Genomic DNA, 13,261 nt, shown 5'->3' on the forward strand with positions numbered 1-13,261 from the left:
CCTTCACGGGCCAGACCCTGTGCTGGATCTCTGGTCTCAAGGAGATGATGGATGGTCAGGGAATATGGGGCTTGAATGGAAGCAACTCCACTGCCAGACGAACTCAGAGGGTCTGAGCATCAGAAGCTGACAATTTTGGGGACCTGGGACTATCTCTATCTTTATTCCTTTTTCTTTAGTTTTTATTCTATACTGGAGTATAGTTGCTTTACAATGTTGTGTTAGTTTCAGGTGTACAGCAAAGTGATTCAGTTATACATGTATCTATTCTTTTCCAGATTCTTTTCCCATTTAGTTTATTAAAGAATATTGAGTAGAGTTCCCTGTGCTATACATCAGGTCCTTGTTGTTTATCTATTTTATATGTAGTGGTGTTTATCTGTTAATCCCAAACCATAATTTATTCCTCCCCCCTGCTATCTTTCTTCTAACAGTGTTTTAAATCATCATCAGACTCATTCTGTCTCTTTCTTTCTGTCTTCCCCTAAGTGGGACCATTGCTTACATTGTGTAAAAACCAGATTTGCCAGAATAGCCTGTCTCCAATAACCTCTAAAGAGTTAATCACATCATTCATCTTCCGATTGGCTCGGTCAGTTATGTAGGTTCCAGATGTTACTGCCCTTTGGAAGACAAAAAATTTAGTCAATTCATCAAAATTGATGGTGACCTGGGATGATTCGTCCTTCCTGACCAGCTCTTTTTAAACACTGGGTTCGTTTCTCAGTTTTTGTTGATGATTCATTTGACATTTAGTTTAGTTTTTTTTTTTTTTCCTTGGCTGTGTTGGGTCTTCGTTGCTGCGTGCGGGCTTTCTCTAGTTGCAGCGAGCGAGGGTTACTCTTCGTTGTGGTGCGCGGGCTTCTCATGGCGGTGGCTTCTCTTGTTGCGGAGCACGGGCTCTAGGCGCGCGGGCTTCGGTAGTTGTGGCTCGCGGGCTCTAGAGCGCAGGCTCAGTAGTTGCGGCGCACGGGCTTAGTTGCTCCGCCCTTGTCTGTTCACAGGAGTATGACCACAGGAGCTGCACTGCTAGTCATACAGTCCTGGGGAGACTCTTAAACAACAGCTAAGATGGGATAAAGCAGCTCCCTCCTGGCACATAGGCTGCCTCTGTATTCTTGGGTCTTGGCACACTGTGGCATCAGCCTGGAGGCCTCTGGTCTCTGGCAAAGGATGGTAATGTCCTACAAACAGCAGACCACGCTGCCCTTTTCATTTCAGCCCTTGGAAGCAGCTCAAGAAATTAAGCTACTCCATCAGTGCATCCGTGATCCGGTCTCCGAGCAGCCAACAAGGCCCATTGCTCATAGTCTGGGCGGCCTGTGGGTCTGGCCGCCATGGCAAGGGACCTGCCAGATTGAATCAGTTGATGGAGATGCTATAAAACAGGGAGGCAGGAAATTAGGCATTTTTGCTTTCTGCCCAAAGACTTGGCACGTGCCACCGTTATCCTTGAACTTTCTTGCCCTTTGGACATCCTCACTCCTAAACTGCTAGCGCCTGGAGTGAACTGGGTGTTCAGATCACAGTATCCTGTTTCCACCACCGTCCCCAACTTCTTAGAACTAAGTACAATTTTTTCTGCTTCTGTGTGCACATCGGGCATAAAAAGCCTTGCTGGGATGGGGCCATGCAGGGACCGTATGGGCCTTACTATTCCCGTGTGGCACCCAGAGCTCTTGTGCCAGTAGGAGCTAACATTCATTGAGAGCCTATTATATGCTAGATATTGTACTGTGTGCTATATATGCGTTATCTCATTAAATTCACACAACAGCCCTGAAGGGTAGGGAATAATTTACAGACGAGGAAACCAGGCCTTTGCAAAATTAAGTAGATGACCAGAGTCATATTGCCAGCAAGTATTAAAACCAGGATGCAAATCTTGGTCCAGCTGACACCAGAGCCCATTCTCTGAGATAGATTTTGTGATACCAACAGCCAGGACTTAACTTCTTTGATTCCTTTGGTTGCTCTTGTTGTTTTTGGCCGCGCCGTATGTCTTGTGGGATCTCAGTTTTCCGACCAGGGATTGAACCCAGGTCACAGCAGTGGAAGCCCTGAATCCTAACCACTAGGCCACTAAGGAACTCCCTTGATCTCCTTTAAAATGGTCTTGAAAAGGGCTTCCCTGGTGGCGCAGTGGTTAAGAATCTGCCTGCCAATGCAGGGGACACGGGTTCGAGCCCTGGTTCGGGAAAGATCCCACATGCCGCGGAGCAACTAAGCCTGTGCGTCACAACTACTGAGCCCGTGAGTCACAACTACTGAAGCCCGTGCGCCTAGAGCCCGTGCTCCGCAACAAGAGAAGCCACTGCAATGAGAAGCCCCCACACCGCAACGAAGAGTAGCCCCTGGTTGCCACAACTAGAGAAAGCCCGCACGCAGCAACAAAGACCCAACACAGCCAAAAATAATAAATAAATTAAATAAATAAATTAAAACAAACAAACAAACAAAAAACAGTCTTGAATTAAGCACTGTCCCCCAGGCCTGTGCTTTTAAGGAAATCAGGGTAAGCTCCCCAGTATCTGAGCATTCGTCTTTCATAGTTCCTATAACAAACTACAGATGATTAGGGGAAAGAAACATTGGTCAGACGAGTTTGGTTAGAATTAGCGCCAGTTTTGCCTTTCCTGTTGAGGTTCTGCAGACCAAATTACTTTGCATATTATATGAGTTTGGGTAACATTTTCATAAGTTTTTTAGCATTGTTGTATGGAAAGGAAGCAAAAATTGAAAGGAGAAGAGCCAGTGAACTCTTCTTGTCTTGACTTGTCTGGCACCCAGCCTTTCAGCTGAATCCTCTGGGTTCTTCCGTGAAGACTCTTCAGGAAAGGGTCTGCTCCTGACGAGGAGAACCAACTGACCATTTCTTTCTTCCTAGAATGCTGGGGTTGGATCTGGTCGTGCGGGACGACAACGGGAACATCTTGGACCCCGATGAAACCAGCACCATCGCCCTCTTCAAGGCCCATGAAGTGGCCTCGAAGAGGATTGAGGAAAAGATTCAAGAAGAGAAGGTGAGCTTCCTCAGATGTGCAGACTTTGGCCCCAGAGGTTCCATTTTTGCTTTTTTTTTTTTGCGGTACGTGGGCCTCTCACTGTTATGGCCTCTCCCGTTGCGGAGCACAGGCTCCGGACGCACAGGCTCAGCGGCCATGGCTCACGGGCCCAGCCGTTATGCGGCATGTGGGATCTTCCCAGACCGGGGCACGAACCCGCGTCCTTTGCATCGGCAGGCGGCCTCTCAACCACTGCGCCGCCAGGGAAGCCCTTTGCTTTTGTTTTTAATGAAGGAAAAGGAGTTAAGACAACAGAGGTGGAAATGTTGTTTAGAAATCATTCATTTCCTCATTTTAGAAGCAAAATATTACAAAAAGAACAAAGCAGTTTTGTATATTCTGACCTGGGAAGGTTGCAAAGATAATGTATTAAGCAGAAAAGAGCAAGATGCAGAACCGTGTGTATAAAAGACTATTATTTGTGTTTCAAAAAAGAATATACATACATCTGTGCTTGCCTATGTGCAGACTAACTCTGTAGTGATAGACAAGAAACAGACAATTAATGGATGCCTCTGAGAAGGAGAATTGGGTGGGAGAAAAGCCTCTTTACTCTGTAAACTTCTGTATTTAGTACATAGATCATGATTTCCAAAATAAATAAAATAGTATTTACAAATAAAGTGTTTGAAAGATTTTAAAAATAGTAATTGGACAATAAATAAAAATTCAAAAGGTATAGAAAAAGAGAAAAAGAAAAAAGTCACCTATATTATGACTCCCCAAACATACTGATGTTGAGGTATATATTCTTCCAGTCTTTCTGTTCTAATGAGTAGAGGTTTCTGTTTATTTCGTTTAGTTTGTAGGTTTTATTTCTTCAGCACAGTTGTAATAACATTTCATTGTGTTTCTGGATCTAATGGCTAATCATGCCTGAAGGTGGACCTGTCCAGTGGAATCTCTTATTTGCAATGAGAGTTGTTCCCCAAAAGAAGGATAATGAATCGTGATGTTTATGCTTTTGAGGTTTACCCAGAAATTGTCGTGAGAGATGAGAACTTCTTAAAGCTACTAAAACCCTGAGTTATCATAAACTTTAGATAATATGCTCTTTAGACAGCATTTATTGAATTACTTGGGTTCAAGGCGCTTCACAGGACTGCCTTGATCATCTAAATAATAATGGTTCTATTTTTCTCACTTGATCACTTCTCCACTTACACACACTTTCTTCTCAGTAAGTGCTTCTCTCGGGTGGTCATTATATTTGGCTCCCGTTTGCAGGCCAGAGTCTTTGCTAGCGTTTCCCACTTGCTGAAACCAAGATGCTTTTCTGTCTTGTCCTCTGTGTTCAGTCAATCCTGCAGAATCTGGACTTGCGGGGCCAGTCCATCTTCAGTGCCGTGCATACCTACGGCCTCTATGTGAACTTCAAGAACTTTGTCTGCAACATTGGGGAAGACGCAGAGTTGTTCATGGCCCTCTACGACCCGGACCAGTCCACGTTCATCAGGTAGTAGAGACCCAGGTCATCTTCCGTCAACCTTGCAAAAATACCCAGCCTTCACCTATCTCCTCCCTGAGGATTTCTTTGCTGGGTTTGAGAGGGGAAGATGGAGAAGAGGGGGAGGATTTCTAGGCAGTAGAAAATAAACCCTTTGGGTCGCTAAGCCATTCTGAATAGCTGCTGAAACAGCGCAGTAGTAACAGTTTGTGTACTCCCTGGGTCTTAGAAATCACAGAAAACTCGTCCGAACATGGTGACAGGAACAGAGAATTCAAAGGAGCATAAGAGAGGGGTGAGGGAGGGATGACTCGGCAGAGCACTGAGAATTTTAGAGCAGTGAAACTATCCTCTCTGATACTGTCATGGTGACTGTGTGTCATTACACATTTTTCCAAACCCAGAGAATGTCCAACACTAAGAGTGACCCCTAATGTAAACTGTAGACTCGGGGTAATAATGACCTCTCAGTGTAGGTTCAATGGTTATAACAATGATTGTACCATTCTGCGGGGGGTTGTTGATAAAGGGGTGGGGGCTGGGCATGGAGGGGGGCCTAGGGGAAATCTGTACCTTCGGCTCAACTTTGCTGTGAACCCAATACTGCTATAAATTAAAGACTTTAGCTTTGTTCAACCCTACAGTCATGCTGCCGCTGAGCAGCTGAGAAAACAGGTTTATTCTTGAGAAGATGGCTAAAAGTAATTACTGACAAATTATTTATGATTTTTTAAAATAAATTTTTAAAATAATTAATTTTTGGCTGCACTGGGGCTTCGTTGCTGTGCACGGGTTTTCTCTAGTTGTGGCGAGTGGGAGCTACTCTTCGTTGCGGTGTGCGGGCTTCTCATTGCGGTGGCTTCACATGGGCTTCATTCGTTGTGGCTCGCGGGCTCAGTAGTTGTGGCTCGCGGGCTCTAGAGCGGAGGCTCAGTAGCTGTGGCACACGGGCTTAGTTGCTCCGCGGCATGTGGGATCTTCCTGGATCAGTGCTCGAACCCGTGTCCCCTGCATTGGCAGGCGGATTCTTAACCACTGCGCCACCAGGGAAGCCCCAAAATTGTTTGTATCTAAAAAAGAAAGCTTATTGCGGTGTGGTGCTGTGGATTCCCGGGGATGGACTTGGAATGATTCTTATAATATTATATTCCTGACTCAGCAAAACTGAAACTTTCATACAAAGAATTTGAGATGGAACACAGACCCCAGATAGAATCTGGTAGAATCTACTGTGTCTGTGCCCGTCTTGAGCAGTGCTTGTCATGGGGCCGTACTGGGTGTACCTCAGAGAGCCAGGCTACAGCCAGGAGACCAGAGGCCGGTCATTGGTGTGGTCTCAGACCTGCCTGGTTAACTTTACTGGCTCTTCTGGGCCACCTTTCGACCCTATTCAGTCTATACTGAGAGCGGCTTCCTCCCCATTTAGGTGCTCATTGAGATTTTTTTTTTTCCCCTTCATCAGTGAAAACTACCTAATTCGCTGGGGCAGCAATGGAATGCCCAAGGAGATCGAGAAGCTTAATAACCTTCAAGCGGTCTTTACTGTAAGTCCTACCTATGTTTAACCCTTTCCTTTGTTTGCAATCTTCACAGGTGCACGTGACAGGTATATGGAAAATTTAAAAACGGACACATGAAAATAACAATCAGCATGATCTCTCTAGCAGGACTGACCCACTCATTTATTCACCAAATATTTATTGAGCACCTGTCAGAGGCCAGGCACTTGAGATACATCAGTGAACACATCCGATAATGTCCTGGTTCTCAAGGAGCTTTCTGTCCTAATGGGGAAGTCAGTAATAAACAGTAATCAGATAGATGAGGATTTGTATAGAATGTTAGAGGTCCTGAGTACCTTGGGGGGATTGGGAGTTTCTGGGCTGGGGGAGGGTTGCTGTCTTAAACAGTGGGTGAGGGCAGACCTTTCAGCAAGAACTTCCAGTTGATGAGGGGGTGAGCTGTGCAGATAAAGGGGGGGACCTTCCAGAGCCACGTTACGGTCGGGGCAAAGACCGGACTAGACTTTTGTGTTGGCTTATACGTTAATGGACTTTTCCCTCTCTGTCTCCACTTCGCGGAGGCAGGAGGTGCTGCTGTAAATGGATCGAGAGCCAGGAATGTACTGGGCTAGAGCCTGGGGCCTGGTGACTCTCCTTTTCGTGGGCTAGGAACTTCCTTGGGATTCTCTCCCCTTTTTTGGACATCAGTGCTTGAAATGCCCTGGAGCTGCTGCCACCTGCTCTGAGCAGCCTTGGTGGGCAGGTTTTCCAGCTCCCATTAAGCCTAAAAGAGATACTGGCTTCCTTTTCTCCCTTTTTCCCTTAAGCCACACCCATATTTTATCTGCTTTTTCTCTTACCACTCTTACAGTCAGGAAAACAGAGTCTAAGGTGAAGCACCAAAGGAAGTGATAGGAAGGCGCATTGGTCCCTGCTTCCTTCCTTCCTTCATTCCTGCCTTCCTTCTTTCATTCCTTCCTTCCTTCCTGCCTTCCTTCCTTCCTTCCTTCCTGCCTGCCTTCCTTCCTTCCTTCCTTCCTGCCTTCCTTTCTTCCTTCCTTCCTTCCTGCCTGCCTGCCTTCCTTCCTTCCTTCCTGCCTTCCTGTCTGCCTGCCTGCCTTCCTGCCTGCCTTCCTTCCTGCCTTCCTTCCTTCCTTCCTTCCTGCCTTCCTGCCTGCCTTCCTTCCTTCCTGCCTTCCTTCCTGTCTTCCTTCCTGCCTGCCTTCCTGCCTGCCTTCCTGCCTTCCTTCCTGCATTCCTTCCTTCCTGCCTTCCTTCCTTCCTTCCTTCCTTCCTCCCTTCCTCCTGCCTTCCTTCCTGCCTGCCTTCCTTCCTTCCTGCCTTCCTTCCTTCCTGCCTTCCTTCCTTCCTGCCTGCCTTCCTGCCTTCCTTCCATCCTTCCTTCCTGCCTTCTTTCCTTCCTGCCTGCCTTCCTTCCTTCCTTCCTGCCTTCTTTCCTTCCTTCCTTCCTGCCTGCCTTCCTTCCTTCCTTCCTGCCTCCCTTCCTTCCTGCCTTCCTGCCTTCTTTCCTTCCTTCCTTCCTGCCTGCCTTCCTTCCTTCCTTCCTGCCTCCCTTCCTTCCTGCCTTCCTTCCTTCCTGCCTTCCTTCCTGCCTGCCTTCCTGCCTGCCTTCCTTTCTTCCTGCCTTCCTTCCTGCCTGCCTTCCTGCCTTCCTTCCTTTCTTCCTTCCTGCCTTCCTTCCTGCCTTCCTTCCTTCCTTCCTGCCTTCCTTCCTTCCTTCCTTCCTTCCTGCCTTCCTTCCTGCCTGCCTTCCTGCCTTCCTTCCTTCCTGCCTTTCTTCCTTCCTGCCTGCCTGCCTTCATTTCTGCTTATTATTGTTCATTCCATCTATTAACCTTCTACCCCTATGACGAAAGTGGTGTATTACTTTCCCTGCACTGACCGTCCACATCTTCATCACCTAGTAAACATCGACAAAAAAGAGCTTAGAACTCTTCCCAAAACCTCTCCCCAACACGCAGAGTATTTCCTCAATTCTGAGATATGTGAGGGTTTTTTTCCCTGAAATTAAAAGGCGTTTATCAGTCAATGCGTACATTATTTAAAAAAAACACAACAACAACACATTAAAAAGGTGTTGTTGAATCATTGGTCCATCTTCTAATCAATACCGTTTCAGAATAGCTGCAATTCACCCCCTCCTCTCCTCCCCCCACCAGTTAGGCCCCTCCTATATGCAAATTTCATGTCCAACTTTTTCAATGAAATAAAATGTGGTGACCGATTCTTTGGTCATTGAATATTCTACAGAAACTTCATTTATACATGATTGTATATTATTAAATAATATCAGTGTGCCCCAGTTTATGTAACCAGTCACTTAAAGTCTTTATCTTTCTATTAATAGAAACTTCACAAAACCTAGAGTAGAAATTCAAGGTGAATATCGTCATTGGTATATATTCCTATCTTGGAGACCTGAGTTAATCTGATTATAGGGGATAGATATGGATCGATTGTTTAAAAAGTAATTCTTGATTCAGTAAAGAGGCCTTGGATAGCCGTTTCATGAAAAGAATTTGAGATGCAGTTAAATCATTTCTGATATTAAAGCAAATGAGATAGGTGAGCTCTTTTGTGGGTTTACTCACCCATCCTTAGGAATACAAACAAGCATAGAGCATGAGCCCCAAAAAGACAGAGAGATTTCATCGACACATTTCTCATTAGTCAACACACACCCAGAAGCTCTCGATGGTTATCTCTCATAAAACAGATGAATAATTACAGATAGCAATGCATGTAAACTTCTGTGTGATAGTTGCCTCACAGGATTATTTGGAAGGTGAAATGAAATATCACCAGCACGTGTAGATCCCCAGTAAATGTCAATGTCTTGTCAGTTTTAATTTCGTTTGACACTGAAACGCGTCCGGTGCTCAGCTATGCCCTGGCCAGGATCTAAAGTAACAATGACCAGGGACCCCATTTTTACACACCCTGTGTAAACTGGAGACTTGAGATTGAATCCAATCTGATTTATAAATTTGAAGTAGGAGCTGGGGAATTTTTAAAAATTCTTTTTTTGAATACAGTCATTTTTCTCTGATGCTATGATAGTTCTTGGGTGGATAGGGGGAAGAGAGGAGTCCTGATATTTCAGCATTAGGAAGTATGCTCTGAACGGTGTTTTATTGTAGAGTGAAAAGAAAAGAGAAATGAATATGACAGGGTAATGTAGGGTGACCTCCTTTTCTGTTCTCTCTGCCCCTGTAGGACCTCAGTAGCACAGACCTCATCCGGCCCCGCATCAGCCTCGTGTGCCAAATTGTCCGGGTTGGCCACATGGAGCTGAAGGAGGGCAAAAAGCACACATGTGGACTACGAAGACCCTTTGGAGTAGCAGGTACAGAAAGGACCCGAGATGGATGTAAGATGGTATGGCCACTGGGAAAACAGTATGGTGGGGCCTCAAAAAATTAGATTAGGATCCAGCAATCTCACTTCTGTATCCCCAAACGGATTAAAAGCAGGGTCTCAAAGAGATACTGTCACACTCATGTTTACCACAGCGTTGTTCACAATAGCCAAAGCAGCCCAGCTGTCTGTTGACGGATGAATGGATAGGCAAAATGGTCTTTCCATACAGTGGAATGTCATTCAGCCTTAAGCAGCCCGTGTCCCCTGCATTGGCAGGCGGATTCTCAACCACTGCGTCGCCAGGGAAGTCCAATGTGAATGTTTTTAATGCGACTTTGAGCGGTACATTTAAAAATGTTCAAAATGGCAAATTTCATGTTAGGTATATTTTTCCACAATAAAGAGAAAATTAAAAGAAATACAGAGAAGAGGGAGGAAGGAGAGAGGAGACTCAGAGACAGTGCAAGATGAATTTGGTTGTTAGTGCTAGTATCAGGCACACCGCGTTTACTGCCTGAAACTGCCAGGTAGCTTTTTGTGGGTTCTGTGTCCTCACCTAGATGCCCCTCCTTTGTTTCTCCCTCACTGCCCAGCACTGTGTCTTGTACACAGCAGGGCCCTCTCAGTCAAGCCTCCGTGTGACTGTTGTAATTTTCCCTGACTGCGGCTGCGTATTGATTTTAATTGAATAAAATTCTCCTGGGAAAGTGGTTTGTATGTCTAGGAAATTGGCTCTTCCAAGGCAACATTGCTTTCAAAGAGCATCCTTGGCTTAAATCAAACTCCATAACCTTCCAGGAGGCCCTCCATTTTCCTCTGTAGTTTGTTAAATGGAGGAAATATATTTTTGGTATTGCACCGACACTTTGGTCCCTAAGTAGTTTCGAAAGCCATCAATTCTGCCCCTGGAACGAGGGCCCAGAAACTGCACGTCTTCAGGGTTGACCTGTGCGTTACGTGGCTGGTGAGGCAGCCTTTGTACCCCAGGAGGCTGTGCCTTGTGCATCCCTTGAACGGCCTTGCACTGCAACTGCTCTCAAGGTTGGCCAGGCTCTGTCTAGAGGGGACAGCACTACTTCCTGATAGTGAATTGAAATAAAAGCCCAGAAAAGGCAAGGAACCCTGGCCCAGGACTGCTTAGCCATCTGTACGGCAGTCTATTCTTTCATAAAAGATTTCAGGAATATTCAAGGTCGTTGTCTTTCAAACTGGTCCATAGAAATTCAAACGTCAAGCTCAAGGCTTTTATTTGCTCTTCCATTTCAGGGTGTCTGTGTGTTCATTCAGGGCGTGGAGAGAAGTTAGGAGTAACTAGATGATGTCATTCACAAATGAACTGCCTATTTGGGGGTTCAAATACAAATTCTCCAGTGCACACGCGCGTGCGCGCATGCAATGTTTTCAGGGGTCTATTAAGGGCTGATAGCAAGTTGATGTCATGCCCTGCTTTCTATAGCTTCCTTTCACTAACTTTATTCATTCCCAAGCCTTATGCACTATATGTTCGGGTTGATTGGAGAAAGCATTTCCTCCCTTGTCTTTCGTTTTTCTAATGATTATTGTCTCATATCTCAGTATTTCTTTTAATCGCCAAACGGATTACCTGTGGTGTGGATCGTTGGTGTGTGTTTTATGGCTAGATTGTAATTTATTAACCAAGGAATGGCTTCTTGCCATGGCCCCTGCCTAACCTCAGCAGCTGTAGAGTGAATGGCCCACTTACTAGTTCTCTAGGCAGCAGGCATAGTTAGGTTAAATGGTTTGGCCCTGTAATCACTGGGTTCATACCCTGGCTTTACCACTGAAACTTCTGACCTAGGGAAAATTACCTACCTTTCCTGTAGTCAGTCTCCTCATCTCTTAAAGTAGGGCTAATATTAATATTTGTATAAATAAGATAATCCATGCAGTAGGGTTACAACAGTGCTTCCTTAATAGCTCCTACTGGGCATCAAAGACCAAGTCACTATATGGTCTTCTAGTCTGTGCTGTTGATGCCCTGGCTGCCCTTCATTTATGTGGAAACCAGGTGAGAAAATGTCAAATCGGAGGGATGGTGGACCACTGCAAATCTTGAGTTCCTCTCCCAGGTCTTTATTCTACTGACACTCCTGACAAAAAAAAAAAAGAGTGTTCTCTGGGTCTTGGAACGCAGGCTTACTAAAGAGGGTCAGTGTCACGTGACTCAAGAATTCACCAACTTGGTCTAGTAGAATGTTTTAAAGGAGGTCGTCTGCAGGGTTGATCCAAGAATACCCAAGCCCCTGCCTGAGCCCCTGATGAACTGATCTCCTGCTAGGCTGGGGACACCGGGAGTCATCATTGGCAAAGAAATAAAAGCAACGTCCCTGCTCGCTCTCGCTCTCTTTCTTCCTCCAGGGGTCTGTGTTTGCTGATACTGTAATTTTCCATAGTTCCTCGCTGAGGCCTGAAGCAGTTGGTTTCTTTCATTAAGTTTTGTCTTTTTCCTAGTGATGGATATTACCGATATCATACACGGGAAGGTGGATGATGAAGAAAAACAACATTTTATTCCCTTTCAGCAGTAAGTACTGTGGCATTATCCCAGGTGACTTGAGACCTGGATTAGGCCTTTGGATGGTGTGTTAGAACCAGGTGCTAGGAACCTTTTGCCCAGTTAGAAAAGGAAAAGCTCTTAAGCGGGAAGATTGTCAGAGCGGAGCTGACAGAAGACTATTCAAAGTCCTTCATGTGGCACTCCATTAAGAGGGTAACTGAACTTTCCTGATTCTACAGAAATGACCAAAGGAACATAAGGGGCAAACCTACCAGATTATGGTGCCACTTAAATGCCAGAAATGCCAACGTTTATCTGTACTTTGTCCTATGGAACAGGTATCACAGAGGACGAGGAATCGAGTAGAATAGCACAGGGCTTCTCAGACTGTAACCCGCACCTGAATCACCTGGGATCTTGTTAGAATGCAAAACACGATCTGGTGGGTCTGGAGTCTGCATCTGACGAGCTTCTAGGTGATGCTGCTACTGCAGGTCTGGGGATCACACTTTGAGTAACAAAGGTTTAGGAGATGCGAGAGTGAAGGGTAGACTAATCCTTGTTTTCCTGCAAGCGGGGGGAAGCCAGCCTGGGAGTGCGTGGAAGCTTTCCCCGCAGAACTGCACTCAGCTCCCCATACTGAGTCTCAGGAGCTGGAGCCCCGGGTGGGCCACTGGGGGACGTTGGAGAGCTACTCTCTATCCCCGTAACGCTGAAGGAGCGTACGTGGGAACATCATGACTGGCTCATACTCCAGCAGGCATGCGCCACTGACCTCGCACAGGTGGCTGGGACGTTGCTGGATCTGACTCCTAACAGGGCAGTCGTGTCAGTGAGAAGAATTGATTGTCTCGGCCACCACAACAGATCAATATGACAAACCGAGAATTCCAGAAACCAGCCCAAGGATATTTGAGTTAATACGTGATTTTATTAGTAATAAGTAATACGGTTATATATATATTTTAATTATTTTAAAATAATTTAAAATCAGTGGAGAAAGATAAACTCTGCAAAAGATAGTGTTTGAGAAAATTAGCTAACCATTTAAGAAACATAAGTTAGATCTTCATCTCCCACCTTATACCACTGTAAATTCCAGATGGTAACATATGTAAGTGTAAGAGCCAAAAATCTTAAAGTACTATAGGAAAACAAAAGTTTTATACGGTGTGATGTGTGGGAGGCCTTTCTGAGTCAGACACCAAAGATTCGCCTAAAGAAGAAAAATTGATAGGTTTCGCCACACAGAAATTTTAGACAACTTATACATAGAAAAAATTTAATAAAATCTTTGCAATGTCTATGAAAAAGAATAAATATTTCTAAATTATAAGGAATTAATACA

The 13,261-nt window shown here is 45.3% G+C and overlaps 1 protein-coding gene across 1 annotated transcript in view; it reads left to right on the top strand.

Moving 5' to 3' along the window:
* Nucleotides 1-13,261, top strand: part of DOCK5 (dedicator of cytokinesis 5) — a gene marked incomplete at its 5' end in the record, with an annotated part of 211,157 nt that overhangs the window by 101,008 nt on the left and 96,888 nt on the right. The window contains 5 exons of the mRNA XM_082656932.1: nucleotides 2,888-3,023; nucleotides 4,364-4,521; nucleotides 5,975-6,056; nucleotides 9,252-9,381; nucleotides 11,868-11,940. Coding sequence (XP_082513058.1) covers nucleotides 2,888-3,023; nucleotides 4,364-4,521; nucleotides 5,975-6,056; nucleotides 9,252-9,381; nucleotides 11,868-11,940 — 579 coding nt within the window. The remainder of the gene's footprint in view (nucleotides 1-2,887; nucleotides 3,024-4,363; nucleotides 4,522-5,974; nucleotides 6,057-9,251; nucleotides 9,382-11,867; nucleotides 11,941-13,261) is intronic.

The sequence above is a fragment of the Grampus griseus genome (genome assembly GCF_964374135.1).
Source record: "Grampus griseus genome assembly, chromosome: 6".
Lineage (NCBI taxonomy): Eukaryota > Metazoa > Chordata > Mammalia > Artiodactyla > Delphinidae > Grampus > Grampus griseus.